This window comes from Crassostrea angulata, chromosome 10, assembly GCF_025612915.1.
Source record: "Crassostrea angulata isolate pt1a10 chromosome 10, ASM2561291v2, whole genome shotgun sequence".
Lineage (NCBI taxonomy): Eukaryota > Metazoa > Mollusca > Bivalvia > Ostreida > Ostreidae > Magallana > Magallana angulata.
Genome location: NC_069120.1, coordinates 38,042,465 through 38,069,808, shown reverse-complemented (window position 1 = coordinate 38,069,808; position 27,344 = coordinate 38,042,465). Strand labels below are relative to the sequence as shown.

Below are 27,344 nucleotides of genomic sequence, written 5' to 3'. Positions count from 1 at the left end.
GCTGAATCTGAGCTATAGGTTTCGGATGCAGGAGGAGCTAAAGGTTTTTGTTGCGGTGCCCTCTAATGATAATATACTGGTGCGTCTTATTATAGTGATACACCTGACAGGCTTAAATGCTGAATCTGAGCCACAGGTTTCGGATGCTGGTGGAGGTTAAGATTTTAAGAGCTGGTTAAAGTTTTTGACACAGGTGCCCTCTGATGACGATATCTTAGTTATTACTGGTCCTAACTTCACCAATCTTGCATTGATATAGTCTTATGATACTGATGCACCTGACAGGCTTGAATGCTGAATCAGAGCCATAGGTTTATGATTCTTGATGAGGTTTAGTTTTTTGGAACAGGTCACATGTTTATAGCTAGAAAGATAGCTTGCATAGTTGATTAAACTATATTATAAATGAAACGTAGAGGTTGCTTCAGATGCAGAGCCTGATCTCCATTATCAAGGATGCTAAAGAAATCTACCTCACTCAAACCTGCTTGATAGATAGATGTAGTTGTTTTTAAATGATGTAACATGATCCCTATGATATTGTAATATTATAAAATATCGTATCATACGATATTGTATAATATGATATTGGTTTATATGATATATTATCATATCACATGAAATTGTATTTTATAAGATTTCAATATATATTATTGTATCATATGATACAATGTTTATAGTATGATTGTATTATTTAATATTTTACTTTATCCCATGATATTGTTTCATTTGATATGATACAATGTTTATCAAATTATATTGTATCATACAATACAATATCATATTCTGTATCAAATATGATACAGTATCATACAATACAATTATCAAACTATAATGTTTACATTCACTTTCTTTCCCTCTATTAAATTGCATTGGTTAATTTTAGTGATATTTACACACAACACAGAAGACTTAATCACCAAATCTGGTGCGTATGAATACATTTAGTATTTCTTCAGTATTTCTCGAAGAACAAGAACTGACTCTTCTCGCGACTTCAAACCGGATAACGACCTGATATTATACTTACGCTGATGAATATATCATTGATGTAAATATATTTTGACAGTTAAATGAATTCAATTGATTTATTTCTTAGTATACCAAGAGTAAATTCATTTAATTACAGAAAGAAAAATAAAATTGTGTTATTAGAATTTAAAACGCTGCGTACTATTTTTGTCAGCATATTGTGGCTGTTCAAGTGGCCATTCTGTTAATTTCGCATTACTTTTTGAATAAGACATAAACAAAAGCCCCTTTTTGAATAAGATTTGGTGATTATTTTTTGAAAGATGTGGTCTCATAACTGCAACAATGAGTGCAAACAAATTTTCATAACGTGCTAGCGCGCGTTATACTATTTGTATGCACACACCGTTGCAGTTATGAGACCACATCTTTCAAACAATAATGATTCAATGCTTAATTATACAATATGATATCATATGTTTCAATGTTATGATGTATTATTGCAGTTTGATATTGTTTCATATAATACTATATTGTATTATGTTTTATGATATTGTATTGTTTGATCAAATACAATAATGTATAACACAATAGAATGTCATATCATATATCATATCTCACAATATTTTACGGTATTTTATGGTATTATATATTATTTATTGTAATTATGATAGGATGCAATTTTAATTTTATATTATTGTATTGATTAACATATGAACATATGATGAACATACAATTTTTTAACAGATGATCATGATATACGATATTGTTTCAAAACAGAATCCATGAATATCCAAGATCATAAAGGATGGTTTTCATATGATATGATGAAGGTGGTCTCATAAAGGCGATGCCTCATAAAGGTGATGCCTCGTCTCGGTGAGCTTTGTAATATGTGATTACCTATGTTTTATAATTGCGGAGCTCTCCATCGTTTAAAGGGTTCCGAGGCATATTTTGAAAATTTTATTTCTATAAAATTAATAAAATAAAATTATCCAGGGGGATGGGGTCCGGACTCCCTCTCCCCTTTTACTGCGTGAAATTATTAATATTGAATTTTCCGGGGGGGGGGGACCCCTTATCCCCCTTTAGATCCATGCATGAGCAAGGAGTGTTGCATAATGAAATTACATTGTTACTGTGTTTGGTCCACGGTAAAGAGACGGCTGGTATGTGACAGGATTCTGGAAGTGCATATGTACACATTATGGCGGACATTAAATTTTGTGTGGAGTAGATAATGATTAGGCATAGCCAGCACTGGTAAACATATATGTTACATGTACACATTTAAATATTTATAAACATTCATAGTAAGCGCGATGGCCTAGCGCATGCGTACCAATAATAGCATTGATTAATCGGAAAACCTTAGCGAGTACGGTGCCCGTATTAAATTCTATGTAATCGACCGAGACTTGCTGAATGCAATCAAAAAGGCGAAGGCGAAAGTGCGAAGATGCGAAGGCCAGAGTGCAAAGTTGGGAAGGAGTGTTAGAAGTATCGCTCCTTCGCCTTCGCACCTTCGCACTTTATGCATCACATCTTCGCGCTTCGTCGTCGCATCTACGCACTTTTGCTCTTTCGCCTTCGCACTATCGCCTTTGCAACCTTGCATCTTCGCCCTAAGGTCGAAGTGGCCCTATCGGAACACCATAGATATATGTAAATGTCATTGTTAAGATGACAACCATACCCCGATGCAATACGTCAATATCTTGTTATAACGGAAGGATTTTTATTTTCTAAGATATACCCTTCTTTCACTTTAAGTTTATTTGAATATGAATTATAATTTCTGTTACTTTCTGTAAACTTCAGCAGTAAAAATTACAATAGTGTAAAGACTATTTCACAAATAATAAAAAAAATATACTGAAAAACTTTAATCTACAAGGGGGTCATTATTCTACAGGGGTCACTTTTCTTCATGTGGAATGTGCTCATTTTTATGAAAATGACACTTATTCTTCAGGCAAAGGGGTCATTTTTCTGCGTAGAATAATGACCGGGGGGTCATTTTTCTGCGTAGAATAATGACCGGGGGGTCATTTTTCTACGTAGAAAAATGACCCCCGGTCATTATTCTACGGGGGTCATTATTCTTCATTACACAGGTATCAAAGAAATTTTTCGACCAATCAGAAGCGCCGATATCTCATCAAACGAATAAATATTAAAGCTGCTTGGTCCGATTTTATATCAAATTTTATGCACGCTTTTAAACGATGGCTATGCTTAGTATATGTATAATAATAGACAATGCAGTAGTTTTACCCGTCAATTATGCCAAATTTCAATGAAGAAAAATACGTACAAAATTTGCTAACAAAACAAGCGACATTAAAACGTACCGCGTTATTTCGCCTCATGGTAAATTTCACCCCTGACGACGAGACGGTTATGGTTGTATTACGAATTTGACATCGCTTTAAATAAAGGTCGAAATGATCAGACAAATTACAAATAAACATGTGTACGTTTTGTTCGCTAATATTTCCAAAGTCTGCTTTCTTTACAATCGATGCATAGCATGAGGGTTGAATAACCCCAATTATTCGGGGGACGAAACCAAGGGGTTTCCTTTTCTTAACATTCCCGTGATGCATTTTGGTTTGTTTTTTCGTTTGCCCAAAGAGAAATTATTTTTATTTACTTTGAATATTTCTAACTTTAAGAGGAGACTGATTCTGCTGGTGTAAATAGGAGAAAGTCCATAACTTTCTAAGATAAATGATTTGTATGAAAAAAAATTTGATACTGTAATTACAAAAAAATCGGACCAAGCAGCTTTAAATGATATGCTGATACTTTAACATTACGTGATGGTACTTTAACATTACGTGCTGATACTTTAACATTACCTGCTGATACTTCAACATTACATGCTGATACTTTAACATTACGTGATGGTACTTTAACATTACGTGCTGATACTTCAACATTACATGCTGATACTTTAACATTACGTGATGGTACTTTAACATTACGTGCTGATACTTCAACATTACATGCTGATACTTTAACATTACATGCTGATACTTCAACATTACATGCTGATACTTCATTATATGATGGCACTTCACTATGCGGTAGTTCTAAAAATAGGGTTAGGGAAGCGTCGCCTAGGGATCGAAATACGCTAAAACTCAGAACACGTGGATGCCTGTAAAGTTTTTAACACTGTGCTGTTTCTCTGTTTCAGAGATTGATCAATGTTAAAACTTCCCTATTTTTAGAACCACCGCATAGTGAAGTACCTTCATTTAATGAAGTATCAGCATGTAATGTTGAACTATCAGCACGTAATGTTAAAGTACCGTCATGTAATGTTAAAGTATCAGCATGTAATGTTAAAGTATCAGCACGTAATGTTAAGATACCATTACGTAATGTTAAAGTATCAGCATGGAATGTTGAAGTATCATCATATTATGAAGATTACCTACATAAGGCAGTTGAGGCGTTCCATACGATACCATAGAACCCGCGATATGATAGGAAACAAGTTTACGCAAGGGGTGCAACTCAAGTTGCTTGCTAGATAGCGCCACCGCATCACCTCGTTTTCGTAATGAGATCTGCCAAGGGTTTATGATATGGGGAGCAGAATGGACCGAAAACCCTTGGCTAGCGAAGATGGGGTTTCTTCGAGTGTAAAACTAATAATTGGATAAGAACCTTTTAAACAATATGATTGTCCTGGTGATTAACAATTAGGCACCAGGGTATTTCATTTTTCACTTCTGTTAGAAGTATTTTAGTAATTTTTTATTCATTCCCCTGTTATAGATTAATCAAGCCTTCAAAAACTGACTTCTTATAACATATATGCATTTTGTAAGTATTTAAAACTGTTAACGGTTAGCTGTTAACGTAGGAACAAAAATCTGGTTTGAGTTCATTCTAGAAAATAGTGTTTAGGTATAACAAAGGATCGAATATAAAGCCATTTTCTCTAGAAACTAAGAACGGCAGTCCATTTTATTTATTCTTTCCATAGCTAATAAAAGCGAGATTTTTTACTGGGACACTTGATTAAAAAAACACTTTGTTTCACTGCTGTATCTCTTAATGGACATATTTATGACGTCACATAGCCGATAAAGCCGGAAACAGTCGACCGCAGGTTGCCCTCACTAAGGTTTGACATTTTGATAACGACTAGCTCAACCATAATCCCGTTTTGTGTTTTAAATGATATGACGAGGGTTTTAAAATAAAATAAAGGTACCCTTGAAAGGGGCATGGTCACGATTTTAGTCAAAATGTATTTTTTACTTTTAATGTTTACAATGCTTCAGTTAGACTTTACTAATAATCAACTAAAATATGAGTTTCAGTCGTCGAGTTATAAGCGTAGAGCTCACAATTTTAGATTATGAAAACATGTGAAAAGCTTCCAATGTGACAGCAAACCGGGTTTTCTTATATGTGAATTAAAAAACTGAATTGATGAACACCACCTACCGTATCCAGTGAAATGAAATACCCTGTATGTAATATTTTGCCAAAAAATGATTAAGTTAAAAAACTGGTATTTTTTCATAAATTATCAGGAATCAAAATCCTAGCTATATGCACACCTCTGATGTATGTACAATTAATCTGCAAAAGAACAACTTCCTATCTTGAAAACTGTAGGAGGATTATCCGTACAATGAATGAGGGTACCCTTTTGGCAGCCGCCTGCCCACCCGCCCGCCATTTCAATAACCGGACTTTTCCGTTGGGAAACCCGGTTAACAAAGCTATAGGTCATGTTTTTTGTTTACATTTTGAAAATTCCAGGTTTATCATTAAAATATATGGAACTGACGCTAGAAAATGTATTTCTGTGTTCCAAAAAAAACAAAAATGATAGAAAATCAACTTAATAAAGAGCTTGAATGGGTATATTGAACCAATGTAAATAAAAAACATAGCACTGGCATTGTTTACATAACAAAGAGTTGTAAGCTCTGTATCTTGATTATAACCCTACGACTGACACTCAAAGTTTGATTGATCTTTAGAAATGCATTTCTTAAGCATTGTAAAAAATAAAAATATGAAAATAATTTTTGACCAAAATCGTGATGATACCCCTTTAAAGGTCATTTTAAAGGTCACAAAATGTTTTGCTTTGTTCAAATTTCAAACAGCAGAGCATAAATCTACCCCAGTGTAGCAGGTTAGCGACAGAAGGAGGCTGATATACAATTTCTGATTTCTGCTGTATAGAGAAATTAGGGCTTGAAGGGTGTTGACAGGTTATGTAACCAAATGTGCATTTTTAAAGTGCATTACACGGAGTTAGAAATTCAATGCTTTGAATTATTTTACAAATATCTGAGATATTTATTATTCCTTCTATGAGGCGAGTCTCTTAAAATGATGTTTTATTTTATTATTCTATGAACAGTTTATCTTCTTAAGTAGGGGGTGGCCCGCGGCTCTGAATTTTAAATGTGATTGTTGAGTATTTGGCATATTGCATTCCTTGGAAAAGTGAGAGCAGTGCAATTAATGTAATTGTACATGCTTGTCATATGTACTTGTGTATATTAACATGATAAAATTTTAATTTGTTTATAACATGGATAAAATAAAAATATGAAACTCAGTCAGTGATATCATTTGTTAAATACATGTGTATTTGAAAAAAAAAAATATTTTACAATTTTTTTTAGAGAATTAGAAACAAAGAGATAAAATTCGTAGAAAATATAAAACTGAATATTTCAAAATTTGAGGCCAAAAATTATCGTAGATGCCAAATATGGGAACCGGGCGAAAATTTGAAATCAGGCCAAATTTGAGGCCAAAAGTGAGGACAGGCCAGGTAAATGTGGCTAGGCCCCGTGTTAGAGTTTTAATTGTCATGCAAAAAGAGCCAACATTAACGCTATATGCCTTGCAAAATATTCATTACCGATTGCTAAACAGCCTTACAAGAAGTAACGATGCCTGCTAAAACCGAAAACGCATTTTTTTTAAAATGACTTAACTTTTATTCAGAAATGAAAGTTCATGCCCTCGAAATAATCTAAATCCATGCATGAAGATATGTGTTCACACCTGATATCATCTTAGTGCTGCAAAATTGAACGAAGTCATTTTATTGTTTTCTATTCTAATACTTAAACATATAAAAAATCGTTAGATCTTGTCTATTATATCAAGTAATAGCAGACGTACACTATAGCTAGTCTTTGTCACGTATCCGTTTTTGGTCACGTCATATACATGTTGTACATGTGTTAACAGTTTAAAGCTGCTTGGTCCGATTTTATATCAAATTTTATGCACGCTTTTAAACGATGGCTATGCTTAGTATATGTATAATAATAGACATTGCAGTAGTTTTCCCAGTCAATTAAGCCAAATTTCAATGAAGAAAAGTACGTACAAAATCTGCTAACAAAACAAACGACATTAAAAAGTACCGCGTTATTTCGCCTCATGTTAAATTTCACCCCTGACGACGAGACGGGAATGGTTGTACAGTGTATTACGAATTGACATCGCTTTAAATAAAGGTCGAAATGGTCAAACAAATGATCAGACAATTTACAAATAAACATGTGTAAGTCTGTTTGCCAATATTTCTAAAGTCTGCTTTCTTTACAACCGATGCATAGCATGCGGGTTGAATAACCCCAATCATTCGGGGGACGAAACCATGCGGTTTCCTTTTCTAAACATTCCCGTGATGCATTTTGGTTTGTTTTTTCGTTTGCCCAAAGAGAAATTATTTTTATTTACTTTGAATATTTCTAACTTTGAAAGGAGATTGATTCTGCTGGTGTAAATAGGAGAAAGTCCATAACTTTGTAAGATAAATGATTTGTATGAACAAAATTTTGATACTGTAATTACGAAAAAATCGGACCAAGCAGCTTTAATAAGGCCATAGTAATATTGATTTCAAAAATACAATAAAACGTTTCCGATTTTCTACAGAAATACAAAAAAATACACAGGAGTATAAATACAATTAGACGAGTTTGCTTCATTGTGATTCTTAAAACAAACAAAACAGTAGCAAACTTATGCGTTTCTATGAATGGTAAATAGTTTAGAAATAACGTTTTTGCACCATCAAATAAAAAAAAGAAACCAGTCAAAAATATTTTTTCTTTCCTTTCAGAGTATGATGAAGGGACTGAAATATGGTTCTTTAGTGTTTTGCTGTTTTCTCGCCCTTCTCTGGCTGTACGCCTTCCTTTCCAACACTTTCCCATCGTCCGAAAACACACATCTGTTATCCAAGAACAAAATACAAAATTAGACGTCGGTCCAAAGGACTCTATTGAGAAATACCTTGACGCAATTTTGGAATAATAATAGGTTTGTATATTTAAAAGTGAAAGTTTAAGTTAACCTCGTTTAGGAAAGAAATATCGGGTGTATATTGTCCGTCTAGTCTGCTACTTTCTTTTGTTTATCTTGATAAAACATTACCTAAGTCATGTTCTTGGTCATGACTAGTAGTGATTGAAAGTTTTATAAACAACACGGCTTCGGAAGTTTTTCTTCACCATCTCATTGGGCAATTGATGTCAGCAAAATAATGTAATCATTTAATTTATAAAATATTTTGTATATTGAATTATTGTTTAATGCAGTCAGTATGAAATTAAAAATTAAATTAGAAAGATTAGAAATGTTTTAAAGATTTATATTTATTTGCTCGCTAAATAAATTATATGTATAATTTGATATGCAAAATACCAATCTTATCTAAATCAGATCTTTGATCTGCTCCGACAATTTTGTCGACTTAGACTTGTTTGTTAAGGTTGGAGCGGACCGAAAATATGATTTTAAATACATGTTAGCAGATTGGCTAATTACAAGTATCGCATATGAATAAAATACCGAAGTGTTCTTGGGCCTGTTCAACGAGGACGAGTGTGCGTTCATACTCTTTAAACTCATGTTTAAACAAGGAAATAAATTAATTAAAACCGTATGCATTAACTTCGCCTCTTTTACAAACATAATAACTTCTGTATTTTCAACTACCGATCTAACTTTAAAAATTCTTCTAGTTTTAGCTGATTATCGTATACGATTACAAACTTCTGATGTCAATAGTTGTATGGTAATTATATTTGTATTGATTCACTCAGAGTTTCTTGAAATGAAAAATAGCCATGTACATGTGTACTTCTCTTCACAACGATTACAAACTTCTGATGTCAATAATAGTATAGTAATTATCTTTGTATTGAATCATTCGGAGTTTCATGAAAAGAGAAATAGCCATTTACTTCTCTTCACAAGCTTATATTAATTGCATTTGTGCATTCGATAACATATATAGAATCATGTCTATTTAATATTAATATTTTGCATGTTCTATTACGTGGTAATTAGCTAGTCATGTCAATCATTGCATTTCATTTTTTGGTTCTCAGGCGTAAGAAAATGATGACATCAGACTAGCGTCATACTGAAAATATAGGATTTTTTGAAATCTGTAAGTTGTTTTGCAAAAAAATTGGCCGAGAACACTTATTGATTATTTTAATGAATTAATTCAAAATCATATCTTCTATAGTCGTGTTGAGTTAAATTAAGTTCATCTTAATAATTTAAAAGTTTGGAGCATAGTTTTGAAATGCGTTTCCCGACTAAGATATTCATTTTACTATATATTTCATTTAAATGGCGTTGCTTGATTTGATCAGCGACACTGTGTTTGAAACACGATAACATTATTAGTAGGTTTGCTCACAAGCAGTAAACCCGCGATCCACCTTAAATAGACAAATTCAATTAGTTTTGTAGTGTTTCATGTAATATTACATTCAGTTATTCAAGGTGGGAGAACTACTTCATACTGGGAAAGGGGTTCGACCTTCTGATGCACCGGTACAACTGTGGGTTTTTTTCTAATTTGATTTTAACCTGTACGTTTATTATATACTATTCATAGTGGGCAAAATTGCAATAACTTCGTAAAATGCATGGATATCATTGGTTAATTTCTTTTCATTTCATTTCATTAAAAAAGTTTGAAGAAAAAAAAAGATTTTTATGATAAAACAAGATATCTGTGAGCCAATGCTCAATAGTGATACCCCCGCTCTGATGTGAATATGCGAAATAAGCAAAGTCGACATTTAACAGAAAGTTGTCATCCGATTGGTACAAAAATATATCCCACAATATGGCATTCCTAAACAAATAGTGCATTAAAATTTAAAGCATCTGCGATAAATATTTGCTGAGAAATCCTAGACGGGTCGGATTGGTACGACAGTATCTCCAACGATCTGGCATGCCTAAAGAAAAAGTGTGTTTAAATTTCAAGCATCTGCGATGAAAAATGCGACAGAATTTTTTTTATTACGGACGGACAGACAGACAGACAGAAGGACAGACAGACACACAAAGGTAAAACAGTATACCACCTTCTCCTTCGGATCGGGGGTATAAAAATACTTTGAAGCTTAGGATCGGAAAACCATAAGTAAAGTATTACATGTACATCTAATACAATCCTTGATTTTATATTTTGAGAAGAGAAGCACCGGGCATTCTATGAATAAACCAAAAACATTTATTTAAGGATTACCTAAGTTTGCCATGAACTTGAATTCCATGGGCCCGTTTCTCAAAAAGGCGTAAATCTGGGCTGAAGTTAGTCCGACTAACAAAGTTACGCCAATATTTAGTCGGGTCTAAGTTGCGTTTCTGAAAAAGGCGTAAGTTAGGGTTTAAATGACATCTCCGCTGAGTACTAAGCATGCGCATATCGTATTTTGTTTTGCTTTGAGGCTATGGTTATATGTGGTGGATCAATTTTCCAATTCATAGTACATGTAGTACAAGAGGTTTCAGAAACCAAATATGTGACAATTAAATGCATTGTAGATGATATTGAGGCACAATCTTACATATTGATTGAACGAAACAATGCATAGAAATTAACTTCAATGTTCGTGTAAACTTCAAATATTTATAGAATACATGGACAAGGTACAGTGGATATGCCCCAATACGTCTGCAGAATGAGAAGTATGCTTCATAGACACTGTAGATCTTTAGATATTTTCAGATGCTGGGATAAGTCTTGATTCTTTTTTATCAATTCACTATATCATTTATAGAAAATAATATGACCATGAGTATAACAGCAACCAACTGACATCGAAAATATCTACTGTATAAATAATAATACATGAACCTTGTCCATCTTCTGTTCCAATATTGAAAGAATGTAGACAATGACATGGAAACGATTCTTGATTTTCTGCGATTCAAATGATAATAGTTTTGAAAGATATTAATATCAACAATTAACAAGACAGGAATTATCAACATTTGAGGCCGGGGTCTCCCCAACTCCCTTTCCTGTTTTGGGTTTACATCGATCGATTTTTTTTTGGGGGGGGGGGGAAGGTGAAAGTAATATACACCTTCCATAAACAGGGAATAATTCGCCCTGTTTCATTTTCAATCATTTCACCCACGTTGTCAGCGGGCAAATTTATGTTGATTTTCAATATCTAATATTAAGTAACTTAGGTAACAGCTGTGACTTGGCGAAGTCACGACCGAGTGAAACTGTTTGTAAGTGTAGAAGGACGGAAATATAACCCTGTATACAGTATCTTGATTAAAATAAAGATATGAAAGCACTTATCTAAGAACACCCTTCCTATTTAAAGAGGGTTTTAAAAATAAAAGGCTTTTACAAGTTTAATGGAAAAGGCATCTAAAAATTCCCCTATCCCCTTCCGGATACGACATTTTGCATCTTTGCGATTTTAACAAGTGCATGTGAGTTTTACTTTCTTCCCTTTTAAAGAAAGTTTTATAAATAAAAGGTTTTTACAAGTTTAATGGAAAATGCAAAATGTCTTATCCGGAAGGGGATAGGGAATTTTTTTAGATGCCTTATCTAAAAAATCCCCCATCCCCTTCCTGATAAGACATTTGTCATCTTTGCAGTTTTAACAAGTGCACGTAAGTTTTACTTTTTTCCCTATCTGCTTTAGGTTATTGGGATTGGGTGTATACAATTGTTCATATAATAAGTATGACAAATGCAAGCTAGTTAAATTTGTAAATAATGCACACTGTTGTAAAACTGCTAAAACAACGTTTTTGTATTGCAAGTCGACAACTTCGAAATAAAGAAAAATCCCTTGATATACGTACATCTTAAATGTGATGAAACAAAACTATCATGAATTCAAGTAATTAAAGATCAATTCAATTAAATGAGTACAAATAAACAATGTATATGAATATGCACGGATATCATTGATAGTACATGTGCCCCATACTTTTTTTAAAAAAGAATTACGATCGATGTTAAATATGAACGCAATTGATCACTTCATCCTAGAATTAATAAGATTAATAAATTTGATTTCCAAAAATTCAAGGTGTGCATGTGAAATTTAATAATAATCGATAACCTTGACAAACGCTTGTCAACAGATCTAAAATTGATGCACACTCTGCACGCTTCTAAAACATATTTTTAAGTAATATTTTAACAAACAAAAATTGATTGTATCTAAATGCGAGTTCATAAACATTCCAAAATACATGTAGCTTTCATACGGTTTTGTAAAGATACTAGGAGCAAAAAAAAAAAAAAATGAAAATGAGAATTCATACGTGTTGTAAAGTTTTCAGTAATACATGTATATGTAAAGAACAAACAACCACACACAAGGACAAATTACAAATGTAAACGTTTTGAGTTGCTCCTATTCATAATTTTGAAATCAGTTTCGTTTCACAGGTTCAAATTTGATTAGAAACATTAAATTCTAGTTCATGCTTACTGAGAATTGATAAAAAAAAATCAATAATCTATTCGTACTTATATACATCTATCTTCTTGGGGAATAAATGTTTAATATAGAAATAAAGCATTTTTTGAATAATTGTGTTTATATCATTTATTGGGGTAAACCCATTCTTCACACTTTAGGTAAATTTCATTACGAGTAGTAATGTATATTACATACGTTTAATAAGGTGAGCCCATTATTTATCAAATTGATTTAATCTTATTTTTTTTAGAAATAGAGACAGTTATCGAATAATAGGTATTTCTTAAAGTTATATGCACATGTACAAATAACACATAAAACAAACCAAAAAATAAAATTATCTGTATATTTTGCCTTAGAAACAAAACACTCGCCATTTTTTTGCACAGACTAAGAACTTACGCCTACCCATTAGCAGGCGTAGATTTAAACTCAAATTTAGTCCCGACTAAGTTTACGCCTTTTTGTGAAACGCAACTTAGTCTGGTTTTGAGGTCTAGTCCCTGATTTAGTCCGGACTAAGCTTACGCCTGGACGTAGGCCTTTTTGAGAAACGGGCCCCATAACTACACCGATCGGTAATTGTATGATAAGCTATCAATTTAGTCTTTTTGTGTCTTGTATGCATACAGTGCACTTGCGTAACGGACAAGAGCAAACATCACTTAATCTTCCTCTTTTGAATTCAATGAATCAATGAAGTTCATATTTTTCTTGTAATTGCTAATCTAATATGGAAGATAAAAACGTTTATGCAAGCTCACATGACATGATCATCAATGTATATTTCCTATTTAGATGTATCCTAGAACGTTTCAACTTTTTTGCAAACTGAATAGATTAATGTATAGCCAATTTATGATTTAATACGATTATTTGATAATTTGATGAAATTGAATTTTCCAGGGGGAAGGGTCCGGACTCTGTAAACTGCGTTTATAGATTGATAATTAGATCAACATCTCAAAATATTACAAAAAAATATAGAATGATTTTTACAATCATGTTTTCCAACTCACTTTTGCAGTTAAAGCTGTAGCATTGAAGAATGAAAATAAAAAGATATTTCCGAACAAGTAAGACTTTATCGTACAATATTACTTGATTTTATTTGGATTGTGTTTTTCAGCTCACCTGAACCAAAGGTTTAAGTGAGCTTTTCTGATCACATGTTGTCCGGCGTCCGTCCGTCTGTAACTTTTTACGTTTTTTACCTCTTCTCTAAAACAACTGGGCCAAATTTAACCAAACTTGATACAAAGCATTCTTATCTAAAAGGAATTTTAAATTATAAAAATAAATAATCCCTTTTAAAAGAGGAGATAAGTAAGAAACAGTGAGTATATAGGGTGTGTGTTTTTAAAAATGATCTTCTCAAGAAGAACTGCACCAGAAAAATCAATATTTATTCAAAAGCTTGTACATATAGTGAAGTGGTTAAATTGTAAAGTTCGTGACCCCCAGACCAAATGGAAGCCCCGGCGGGTTTCAAAGTTTGAGATAGAAATACGTAGGACAAATGTGTGAAAATCTCCTCAAGCGCCACTGTACCAGAAATGTCAATACCGCATACCGGGTATTTTCTGCGGCTCAAACTTTTGGCAGTTTAAGCCCTTAAAAGTATCAAATTATATTCTGCGTTTTCAATTTCTGCGGGTACATAAGACCGCAAAAAAAAAAAATACATATGCTTACATGGATATGACTTAAGCAACGTAAACTAAAGAAGCAAACTTAAACTATTGTAGCGTTTTTATTTCCGTATTAATACAAAATATTAGTATTCACACAAGCATACAAGTTTCTTTCATAACTGTTAAAAGACAAGATTCAAATACTTCAGTAGATAACTCCATCTAAAATGAGTGCAGTTTTATACACAATGTATCTATAATCAATGGGCACAATACATGTAGATCACTGCTCACATGATGGAAACTTGTAGCCATGATTTTTGTCGGATTAGTTAATAGCATGAACTTGGACAAGCCATTTTGCCGACAATGGCTTTAGAAAATTAATGAAAGTCGCAGATCAACGGGTGTCAAAGTTTGGTCAGTGTTACCGTTCACTAGCCGTTTTGATATTTGATTGGCGTACCATTTTTGAAAGCGTTCTTTTGATTTGTTTTTGACGATTTTTTGCACGGCCAAATCCATCAGCTGTAGTCGGTCGGTACAACTTGGGGGTACGAACACAATACATATAGTATTACTCTTTATATTTCAATCATTTATAAAATCTTCTCCCGTTTGCATCCTGAATACGTCAAAAATGCACAATGGTTTCTGTGAGTCAGGAATTCCCAGACGCATTTTTGTACGCGGAATCTGAGGCTTGATGATTTTTGCGGTATATATTCTATTTGTGCGGTATTGTTAGCCCAGTGGTTTGGACTGTGTACATGTAATATGCCAAGCCAGGGGAAAATCATGCTGGGTGACAAGCTGAAGGGCATACTCTAAAACCTGACCTGGCCTGGCTTGGCCCCATTGGCCTGGCCTGGCCTCAAAATTGGCTTGGCCCCAAATTTTGGCCTGGCCTCAAAAATTGGCCTGGCCTCAAATTTGGCCTCTTCAAAAATTTTTGGCCTCAAATTTATTTTTATATTTTCTTTACATATTTGATGATTTTTATTGCTTTTTTATTGATTTATTTTCAATCCATATTAAACATCTTACTTGGTGGCTGTGATAGTCTTTTAAAAATAACATAACTTTTTTTGTACAATTGAAAATATAGTACTAACAATGTATATTTATGACCAAAGGTATATCGAGTAATCCATTCTAAATGATTTTTATTCAGCAGCAATCAGCCTGTTTGAAATTCTTAAGAACTTAAGAATGTGATTTTTGCCCTGCCATTGTATAACCATGGCATGTTTTTGCAATGTATTTAGATCAAACTGCTCTCAGGATTGGACAATATCTATGTAACTCATCTTTAACCAACGACTTGTTTGAGAAAAAAATTTTGGAAGAGGCCAATATTTGTTCTAACCAACACCAAAGGTCACAAAATGTTTTGCTTTGTTCAAATTCTGATAATGACAATTCCCCACTGTTTCCTAAATATACAAGCAACACATGCATGAAACTCTACTCTAATTAGGAGGTGATGATTAATGACCATTGCTGGGTCAAGGTATCGGAGGATGCAATGTTGCAGTTGTTCACAAATGCCATTAATGAAATTAGACCGTGTGAAACGTTAAATGACAGGATAGGCGATGAATCTGACCCCAATGTAGCAGATTAGCGACAGAAAAGATTAATATTGAATTTCTGCTGGGGAGGGAAATTTGGGCTTGATCGGTGTTGACAGGTAATGTAAACAAACTGCAAATTTTAAAGTGCATTTAATTTACACAGTGACAACAATTTAATGATATGAACCAGTTTACAAATGTTTTGGATATCAATCAGGTTTGTCTCTTAAAATGATGTTTAACTTTTAAATAGGAGGGGGGGGGGGCGACTCTTAGTTTTAAAGTAAATAGCTTTGGTATTGGCATAATCTATTCCTTAACAATAGTAAGAGCAGTGCTGTACATGCATGTCTTAGGAATTTTCTGTGTGTTTAAACATGGATGAAATTAATCAAACTTGAAAAATCAGTCACTTGTTGTATATATTTTTTCATATGATTATTCTTTTAACATAAAAAAGCACCGAATTTTCAATTTCTTAAAGAAATTAAAAAAAAATCAATCAAATTCTAAGAAAGTGAAAAAAAGAAAAATTTTAAAATTTGAGGCCAAAAATTTTAAAGAGGCCAAATTAGGGGCCAGGCCAAAATTTGAGGCCAGGCCAATTTTTAGGCCAGAAGTGAGGCCAGGCCAACTTTGAGGCCAGGCCAGGCCAATGGGGCCAGGCCAGGCCAGGTTTTAGAGTATGCCAAGCTGAAGTTGTGAATTACTTGTGCAGGAACAAATTCCCCTGTCAGTGTGCCTACAAATTATATAATGGAGCAATTATATTTATCAAGACAATTTTCTTTTTACATCATACAGTCATTAATTACGTAGCTAATCTTTGAGTGCATTGATCTAGCTGTGAATCTGTAAGAACAACAATTACATAGTATTATTAACCGATAAAACAAAACAAACCCGCAAAAACTGCCGTTATCTTGCGCTTTTCGTTTAACCCAACAATCGGGATCTTCTGAGAACCCTGAATTTCCATGGTCCAGTTTGATACGGGGACGTAGTGTAGGCTGGTGTGGTCCCAATTATAAATAAAATCAGGTGATATGTCATTTTCTGTGACGGCAGTAGTTTTAAATCTCTGTTTTTATTGCATCAAACTTTTCATCAGGAAAGTGTTTTCGCAGTACAGCTTCCGCGGCGCTTAAGGTACCTCACTACACCCAGACTTATACTTTTTAAGACACTACGTTACAAGATGGCGATTTAAATGTTTTGTTTAATTGTTTATGTTTTTCGATTTGATTGTCATCGTAGACAAGTAATGAACGTATTGGGCTTCTGAACCGCAGATCATGAGTTCGAATCCGCCTGGAGCTTTTGTTTATGTTTACTAAATTAAATTTTCGAAAATGTAATTTTTCATCCAAAATTGCACATTTTTTTGCCTCTTTGGCTTGAATACTTCCTGTCCATTTTGATATCTATCACAATCAAGTAATTTTCTGCTGATTTGAGAAAATATTTCAAGGTGTAGTGAGCCACTTTAACAAAGTTTATTCGTTGTAATAAAGAATAGGCTGAAGTCTTTGTAAGGGTCATTGGGCCCCTATTCTCCGAGAGAAGTTGCTTGTCTTCAGACAAAACAATGCCCACACCAACTGCACGCACTATTGCCATGTTCACTACTCCCCCATATTTTCGCAAGTTAGTAATATAGATCTGAACATGATGATCCATATCGTCTGACAACAGAGTTTTACGGCCGCGTTTTTAAGTTTTAATTTCTTTAATTTGGCACTCCTCAGAACAATCAAAGTCCAATTTTCTTTTTCTGTTTGTAATCTCGCGTTTATATGTCTGAGTCTCTAAAATATCTTGTCGGGGTGGATAATCTGCTTTGAATTTTCCCACAGCCGCGACAGGTCATGTTCAGCGGTGTAGTTCCCGATTATGGCTCGGTCCCTAGGTAAATAGGTCGAATATGAACAACGTTTTACTCGTTTTTAGGCGGTGGCTATAAATAGCCACGGTCTATTGCTACGGTCCTGACCGGAAGAGTATTTTTCACGGGGACCCTAGCGGATAAGGAACGATAACTCTGTTAGGCATGCAGTGTTACACGCAGTGTTTTATCTTTGTGTCGATTTCAGTATGAGAACTAATTTTAATCTTATCAGATATTTTAAGCATTATAGCAACTAATTATTTTGTACATATATTTAAATAATTTATGAAATTGTGTTTTATTTTAAATGAGCCGTTACCCTGTCTGCTTACGCGGTATCGATAATCTATGCACCAACTGCCACTTGTGCCGTTAAACTCTGTATCGGGCTGCATAAACTATATCACTGCGATAACTGGCTAAGAGATCTCACAATAATCGCTTCTTGTTTTTTATGATGTAAACAATTGTCAGAAACACACAATTTAAACAGGTTTGCCATTTCATATTTCAGCAATTAGGCTTCATCGATAAATTCAGTCATTTTCAACGAATTAATTTTAGTTGAAGAAATATATTTATTTTGATGTAGCTCATTCCAAAGAATTCGCAACAAATACTGACAATATTAATGAATATTAAATAAATTACATTTTATTGAACTTTAACCGATCAATGGCACGCTTTCCTCTACAAGTGTGCATGGTTTTTTTTAAACTTACAAAAAACTTGAAAATTACGATACAAATGTGTTTAATTTTTGACTGACCTATGATGTACCAAATTTTGTAACCTACTCAGTCTGTAGGAACATTAATTTTATTACAGGCTCCTCAATATTCACCAGACAATATTTACAACTGATGTTAACGCTTTACTTGCTGCTGACTTTCTCTCAAACACGCTAATCGATCGACCTCGGATTGTAAAATTCACGTGCAAATCGAGTCACCATTTTACATTTTACATATATACGTGTATAAACACATTTTACGATGTTTCAAAGAAATAAAGGGATTAAAGACATATGCTGTAAAACGTCTTATGAATTTCACGGCCTGTCAGCTACTGTACATGTATCTTTAGTTTGCAGCATCAAACGCTAGCTTTTTGTGAGAAAAACCAATCGGTTCAAGTCATGCAATATTCCATATACATTTATGGTACATTGTGAACGGTAATGCAAGATATAATAATTTTGTTCACTAAACAGTTTCTGACGAATTTTTTCACAATAAACTAAATAACGCAATTTGATGAGCGAAGTACAATCTGTGACTTTAATCCATATGGGCCCGTCTCTGCTATTAGAGAACCTTTTCTTTGGTTTTGGGGGGATTTTTTCACTAACAGATAAAATTATTTACTTATGTATGTAAATATCGCCCCTTTTGTTCTCAAATAATTTTTAACTCGCTAGTACAACTCTATTATGAGCTTTCTTCGACATTTGTTTCCATTTACAAATAGGCGGGCCTATATAAATGCGTCAGTTTGTTGCGACTCGCAATCGAAATACACACCAGTTAGAAAGTGTCATCACTCAACGAAATGCTACATCGGCCGTAGCGTATCGTAGCGTATCCATTATATTATTGCGATAAATAATGAAACATGAAGGCAAACAATGTGCTTCATAGATGACTGTAGTATTCTGCTGAGCTACATAACTATAGCTTTCCGGAAATATTGCCGGGATTTGCGAACCCTAGATCTATTGAATAGTACATGCAAAGAATAAAATAAAATTTATATACACAGGTGTACGGTCAGAAAAACATGCATTCAACTTGGATTTTTTTTTGTTTTTGGTGTTTTTAAAAACTAATTTTGAATGACTAGAAAAGTTTAATGTAGCAAGAAAATTATGCGTGTTAAAGTGTTCTGAGGAGCGATAAAATATACATATGACTTTACCAAATTCATTCAAATGATTTGAATAAATCTATAGCTAAATACAACAGGACAAATGTACTTTAAAACGTTAATTAATGAAACTGCCGCGACTGAATATTGTATGATATTTTTTTTTTCAAATTTAGTGAGCAAATGGAAATAATCTACTAAAGTCGAAGATAAAAAAATTGATTGACTCTTCTGTTTCACGATGACGTGCAATCCAAAAGCAATTCCAGTTTTATCAAACAGGTTCTTGTAAACCATTCCGTTTTCTGTACACCTAAATGTATTAACTGACTATGAGGACAAAAGTAAGTGTGATGGTCCACGAGACTGCAACTTTTTCCCCGTGAAGAAATTGAAGGAAAATGTTGTCGAGAGGGACAATAAACATACTACATGTATGCCCAAATAATTAGTAAAAACCTGATAAGTATTTTATTATGCAAAAGCTTTATTTGTTCTCGTTACTTTGAGAAGTCTACAATATCTTTAAAGCACAATAGTCAAATCCACACTTTTCAAAAGTTGTTCCCCTTTGCGGTGTCAACCCAAAGGTCAAAAGGAAAAAAAACAAAATTCCCCTTCTTTATACAATTCGGGCGTACTGTGATGAAATCGCTTTGGATTTGATTTATTAATTCAATATGTGGTGGCAACCCACATATTTAATGAGTCATTCTGGGGCAATCAAAATACATATATGTAGTACATGTATTACCCAAAACGGAGTTTTAATGTCAACTGATATAGATACAAACATATAGATACAAACATATACATGTAGATACAAACATATGGATACGAACTTCTATACTACAAAGGCTACTGTGATAAATCTATGGGTTTTCCCCAAAAGATGACGATAAAGAGACACAACATTTGTGAAGTGTGGATTGTGATCACAACTACGATTTCCACAGAATTATCCATGTATGAAACTCACGACCAGTTGTGCGAGTATGAGTTAAGTATTAGTACATGTATGAGATACTGGCTGTGGATTTTCGAGAACAATAATTACCATACATGTAATATGCCACTTTCAAACGGCGCCACCGTCTAACAGTACTTTCAGTACTTTGATTACTTCAGACACCCTTGTGTTACACTCTTTGGTCTATCTAGGGAATAAACTTGCCGATAGCTGTCCGTTAGGGTTTTTGAAGAATATTTCCGCATTTTACATTTCTTAAAATTGACATTTTTACCGTGTTCGCGGTGAATGAGAAATAACTCTCAAATGTTTTACATGTCTACTAAATACTGCGTGTGAACTTTTTTTCAGATCATTTTTATTTTTTACTCGACTTAACACACGGTCCTTATATCTGTTTAGCTATAATTGATATCGCACAGGTAACGAGATAATTAGGACGTGTGAAATACGGCGCACAGCCCCCTAATAGCGGACTGATCACGTATGAAAGTTATAGCGTCAAAATTAGTGATTTTAAAATGATTTTTAAGAATATTTTGCGTTTTGAATTTTTGCGGATTTATTGTACGCAAAATATCTCAGAAAATGAACAACCACAGAAAATACCCGTAATTTACACAAAAGCTTATATACAAAGTGAACCCCGATCCAAAAACTGGGCCCCAGGTGGGGTTAAATATTGCACGTGGAAATAGGTAGTGTTTAAACATTTTCTTCTCATAAATTTCACAATTTTGGTAGAGGGCTTCATGGATATCATAACTATACATTTAGTTTTTTACACATATATTTTGGAGTAGAGAAGAAAATTTTTTAAGATTTAATACATTTTTACTATATGACCACATTAGCCCCACCCTACACCCCGAACCACTGACCCAGGGGCCATGAATTTCATAATTTGGTAGAGGGCTTCACGGAATTATAACCATGCAATCAGTATTTTTCCTCACATGTGTGGGAGAAGAGAAGAATACCTTTGAAAAATTGGCCAATTTTAGCTCACCTGAGCTGAAAGCTGAGGTGAGATATTATGATCTCATTTTATTGTCCGTCCTACTGCCTGTCCGTCTGTAAATTGTTTACATTTTTAACATCTTCTCAAGAACCATCAGGCCAATTTTAACCAAACTTGGCACAAAGCATCCTTGGGCTACTAGGATTTAACGTTGTGAAAATTAAGTACCACGCCCCGTTGAAGAGGGAGATAATTAGGAATTATTGAAAATCTTAAAGAAATTTTCAAAAATCTTTTTCTCACGAACCATAAGGCCAAGAAAGCTAAAACTTTTGTGGAAGCATCCTCAGGAAGTGTAAATTCAAAGTTGTGAAAATCATGACCCTTGGGGGCAGGATGGGGCCACATGGGGGGGGGGGGGATTCGACTTTTTTTTACATAGGAATATATAGAGTAAATCTTTTAAAAATCTTCTCAGAAAGCATTCAGCTAAGAAAGCTGAAACTTGTGTGGAAACATCCTCGGGTAGTGAAGATTCAAAATTGTGAAAATCATTACCCTTGGGAGTAGGGTGGGGCCACAATAGGGGGTCGACTTTTTAAAATGAATATATAGAGTAAATCCTTAAAAATCTTCTTCTCAAGAACCATTAGGCCAGAAAAGCTGAAACTTGCGTGGAAGCAACCTCAGATAGTGTAGATTCAAAGTTATGAAAATAATAAACCTTCTGGGTAGGGTGAGGCCACAATGGTGGGTTGCATTTTAACATATGAATATATAGAGTAAATCTTTTAAAATCTTCTTCTCAAAACCATGAGGCCAGGGAAGCTGAAACTTGCGTAGAATCATCTTCAGGCAGTACAGATTCAAATTGTGAAAATCATGACCCTTTTAGTTAGGGTGGAGCCACAATGGAGGTGGGGGGGTTACACATTTTTACATAGGAACATATAGAGTAAATCTTAAAAAATCTTCTTCTCAAAAACCATTTGGCCAGGAAAGCTGAAACTTGTATGGAAGTATCCTCAGGTAGTGAGAATTCAAAGTTGTGAAAATCATGACCCTTTTAGTTAGGGTGGAGCCACAATGGAGGGGGGGGGTTACACATTTTTACATAGGAACATCTAGAGTAAATCTTAAAAAATCTTCTTCTCAAAAACCATTTGGCCAGGAAAGCTGAAACTTGTATGGAAGTATCCTCAGGTAGTGAAAATTCAAAGTTGTGAAAATCATGACCCTTGGGGGTTCGGTGGGGCCACAATTGGGGGTCGACTTTTTACATAAGAATATACAGAGTAAATCTTTAAAAATCTTTTGGCCAAGAAAGCTGAAACTTGTTTGGAAGCTTCGTCAGGTAGTGAGATTTCAAGTTTATTCAAATCATGATTCCCGGGGGTAGCATGAGGTCTAAAGGGGGGGGGGGGGGGGGTTACATAGGAATATATAAAAAAAATATCTTTAAAATCTTTTTCTAAAAAACCATTTACCTAGAAAAGCTGTTTCAGATAGTGTAGTTTCAAATTTCTTCAAATCACAATCTTTAGGAGCAGAATAGTGTAAGGCAACATTGGGGATTTAGTTGTACAAAGGAAAACATTTTATTTATTCACAAAAACTAAAATGTTATTATACTTGTATATGCTTTTACTTATATGCACGCATTTTTATGTATTACTGATTCTTTAAAATTGTTTAAACTTTGGCCCCTGGACGATTATTGGGCCACACAAGGGGTCAGAGTTTGATGTAGGATTATATCCTGTATATAAACAATTGTCAAGGGTCTTTTTCAGAACTACAATGCTGAATGTGATATGAATATAAAATCATCCTGTTAGAAAAGCCACTTGATTTAGATATAAGAATATCCAGGGGGATACATATTTTTTGTATAGGATCTACATGTATTATACCACATTGTCCAGATATTTTGTATTATGACTCCATCAAGCTGATTTTATCTTGCCTATTGTTGCTCAGGTGAGCGATATGGCCCGTGGGCCTCTTGTTTTGCATATTTAGCCCTGTCTGTTACCTGTGGGGACGGTAGAGCCATGAATTTCACAAATACTGAGTTTACACAGGTGGCCTAGATCTTTATCTCGAGAACTACAATGCAACAGTATGTGAGAATATTATTCAGCATCCCCAAATTGTAAGGATTCTATATTCTGAAAGCCGTGACCCCCAGACTAATACTCGCCCCAGGCGAGGTTTAAAGTTTATCATAGAAATATACTGTAAATTTCTGATTAAACGCGAGGAGCATATCTCACGGATTTTAAAATCTTGCTCTCTGTTATGGGCAGATGTAAACTATTTTGAATTATGAAAAAAGATTGCGACTCTCACTACTTCATGCAAAACCATTAAATCACGAAATTAAGAACTCTCGTAAAATAAGGAATATACAATGTACCGTTTAGGAAATATGTCTAAAAATCTTCTTTTCAATAACTACAGTGCAACGGTTTGTTGGATATCAAGCAAGCATCCGTGGTTGTTGTAGATTCTCAACTGGTAAAAAAGTTACCACCAGACTAATACTGGGGTCCCCAGAGGGGTTCAAAATGTAACATAAAAGTAAATAGGAAAATGTTTAAAAGCCTTTTTCTCGAGAACTAAAATTTGTGGGATTACTATGCAAGCATCTTTGGATAATAGAGATACAATTTTTTTAACAATAGTGACCCCTTGAACTATTCTTAGAACCCAAGTGAGGGTTCAAAATTTGACGTAGAAGTTTATAGGGAAAATGTTCAAAAATCTTCTCGAGAACTATTGTGCTTCAATTTGTCAAATTACTACGAAAGCATTCTCAAATAGTGTAGATTCTAAATTATAAAAGCAGTGACCCTCGATTTAAACTGGGGCCCCAAGAGGGATTCAAAGTTTAATATAGATCTAGCAATTAAGCTACGAAATAGAATGTTACAAGGAATTGTTGTTTAGGTGAGCAATGTGGCCCTGGGGCCTTTTGTTTTGTTTTGTTTTTTAAATATTAATTATAAGTTATATCTATATTTTTTTATTAAGCAATATTTGCCGTATCCAGTATAATGCTTTTAAAGAAAGATATGTGGTTTTTTTATAAAGCTGCATTTGTTATAAACTTTCTGCAAATTATACATTTTGATTCAAACGCATTTATAAGTATTTAATAAAAATTTTGATTATTTTTTTACATTCCGGTCCGGACTGTAAACGTCTCTGTTTATAATACCATGATCAGTTTATCACATGATGCCACAAGGCTTTTAGTATGTAAACAAGAAATAGACGCAAAAGCGTGATCGGCATATAAATGTTGTGTTATACTTTCATGTTAAATACTGAAATCTGATTGGTTAAGACGAAGTTAATAATATTTTCTATTACCCTCAGCGTTAGCAACGCACTTAGCAACGGGTAACATTAAAAATGTTACATGCGCGAAAATTATGCGCGTACGGTTCGCTGTAGAATTCACGTTATTCCTATATAAAAGCAGTAAAATTTTCTAAAAAATTAAGACATTCAGTATAACAAAATAAATAGTGCCTGTTTGGAAGGATAACAGTTGAAATTGACACCCCTCGAAAACCATTGTCAACCTCCGCTTCGCGTCGGTTGACAATGGTTTTCTCGGGGTGTCAATTTCAACTGTTACCCTCCCAAACAGGCACTATTTATATAGTAGTGTTTGAAAAAAAAAACCCGAAAATCAAACTGAAGATAGATCAAGACATAAGAAAAATTTTGTGTCGAGGGGCCTCCCGAAGGAAAAATATCGATGTTCCGTTTTATTTATTGTCTCTGGTAGTCTTAATGTGTATTGATTTTGTTAACGCTTTCTTGTTATGAAGGAATATTTTTTTTCCCAACATCTTAAAGTATAATTATTATTCTAATTAATTTTGTAAACAAACTTGTGTTCATCCTCTTTCCCCACGCTGTTTCTCTCGATTACTTTAGTTGCACAGATCTACATGTAAGTGATTCTTTTGTAAATATGCATAAAAAATATTCGTTTTCCCTCAAAGTACTTAATACTAAGTGTAATGAATAAGCTGTTCTATTTGTCAAAGTTTTTCAAATACATGTACAGCTCATCTATTGACTGATTTTCAACATAGCAAAATTTGAGATAAAAACGGCTTATATTGGTTTAATCATCTTACATTAAAAAAAACTTGCACATTTTCATTTTTCCTTCTTACATGTTCCTGTTATTCATGATATTTATTGTTCGTTTGATTATATCAGTCATAAAATTTACGCATAAATTTTTTTTCAGGAGTTATTCCTCTTTTTGGGATAGGATTGATATTCATTTTGATTGTGTGGAGGAACGTCCCTAGTTCAAAAAAAGTTCTAAAAAGGGAAATCAATGAAACAGTGATTGGTCAAATGTTTGGAATTCAAACATTTGAGGACATAGCGTGCGTGAAATTCCAAGGACGCCTGGGGAACTTAATGATGGAGTACGTGTTCCTCTACGTGATAGCAAAAATGAAACATTTGTATCCCGTTGTTCCAGAAAACTTTGAATTGTTCCAAATATTTAACATTGAAAAAACAACGCTCGCCGCCATCGGAAAACCACCAGATTCGTGTGCCAAGTTACCCGAATACAAAGAGAGGTGGGGACTTTCTTATGATGAAAAGTTACTTGCTGTCCCACCCTACATGAGCGTGAAATTCGATGGGTACTTTCAATCATGGAAGTATTGGATTAAGTACGAAAATGAAATTCGAAAACTTTTACGGTTTAAAAATCCGATTAGACAAAAGGCCTTCACCCAAATGAGAGATATTATAGAAAAAATGAAGTTTGAAGTCAACAAGGAGAATGTTATTGTCAGCATACACATCAGACGGGGAGATTACGCAACCGAGGGGCATTATGAGTATGGAAAGCTGACACCCAATGAAACTTATTACGCAAACGCCATGCAATATTTCAAAACAAGGCACAAAAACGTATTATTTGTTGTAGGATCTAACGATATAGACTGGTCAAAAGAAGCATTGGTCAAAGAGAAAAATGTGTATTTCTCGACAGGAAATTCACCGGCAGAAGACATTGCTTTGCTTTCTCTAGCTAATCATACAATAATGTCCGTCGGTAATTTTGGTTGGTGGATCGGATGGATGGCACAGGGAACTAGTGTATTCTATAAGAACATTTTCAGACCTCAATCAAATTTTTCTTTAGAATTCCGAAATAATTCTATTGATGATTTTATCTATCCTGGGTGGATTCCAGTGGAATAAAAGTTTCAATTCCCTTATGATAAGTGTGTTGAATTATTATCTGCGGACACTATGATTATAATTTTTTGTCTTGTTTTATAAGCTAATAAGAAAGCTGAAAGTTCTCATAAATTAAATAAATTCTCTGAAAATTAACAGAAATAAATAAATCGTTCAAATCATTTTCATGTATGTTAGAATGGAGATACTTGACTTATAAACTTTGGCATATCAAATAAGATACCATTTTTTTTTTCATATGTTGTGGATTTTTGTGTGATTTTTTTTTACAAATTGAAATAAAAAACATTTATTGATAAAACTAGTACATGTATCATTATTTCTCGAGGCTTATTAAAAAATATTCATATGTTTTAGGCTTAAATCGCGAAATATATAAATTAATATCTTAATAGTATCAAGAAAACTAAATATAGTTTAAAAAAGTGCCA

At 33.8% G+C, this 27,344-nt stretch overlaps 1 protein-coding gene across 2 annotated transcripts in view; it reads left to right on the top strand.

Moving 5' to 3' along the window:
* Positions 1-27,118, top strand: part of LOC128165619 (galactoside alpha-(1,2)-fucosyltransferase 2-like) — a 43,718-nt gene extending 16,600 nt beyond the window's left edge. For both annotated transcript variants that reach the window (XM_052830343.1, XM_052830342.1), the window contains exons 2-4: positions 8,108-8,307; positions 13,789-13,837; positions 25,934-27,118. In XM_052830343.1, coding sequence (XP_052686303.1) covers positions 13,810-13,837; positions 25,934-26,913 — 1,008 coding nt within the window. In that variant the 5' untranslated portion in view covers positions 8,108-8,307; positions 13,789-13,809 and the 3' untranslated portion in view covers positions 26,914-27,118. The remainder of the gene's footprint in view (positions 1-8,107; positions 8,308-13,788; positions 13,838-25,933) is intronic.
* The last annotated feature ends 226 nt before the right edge of the window (positions 27,119-27,344 follow it).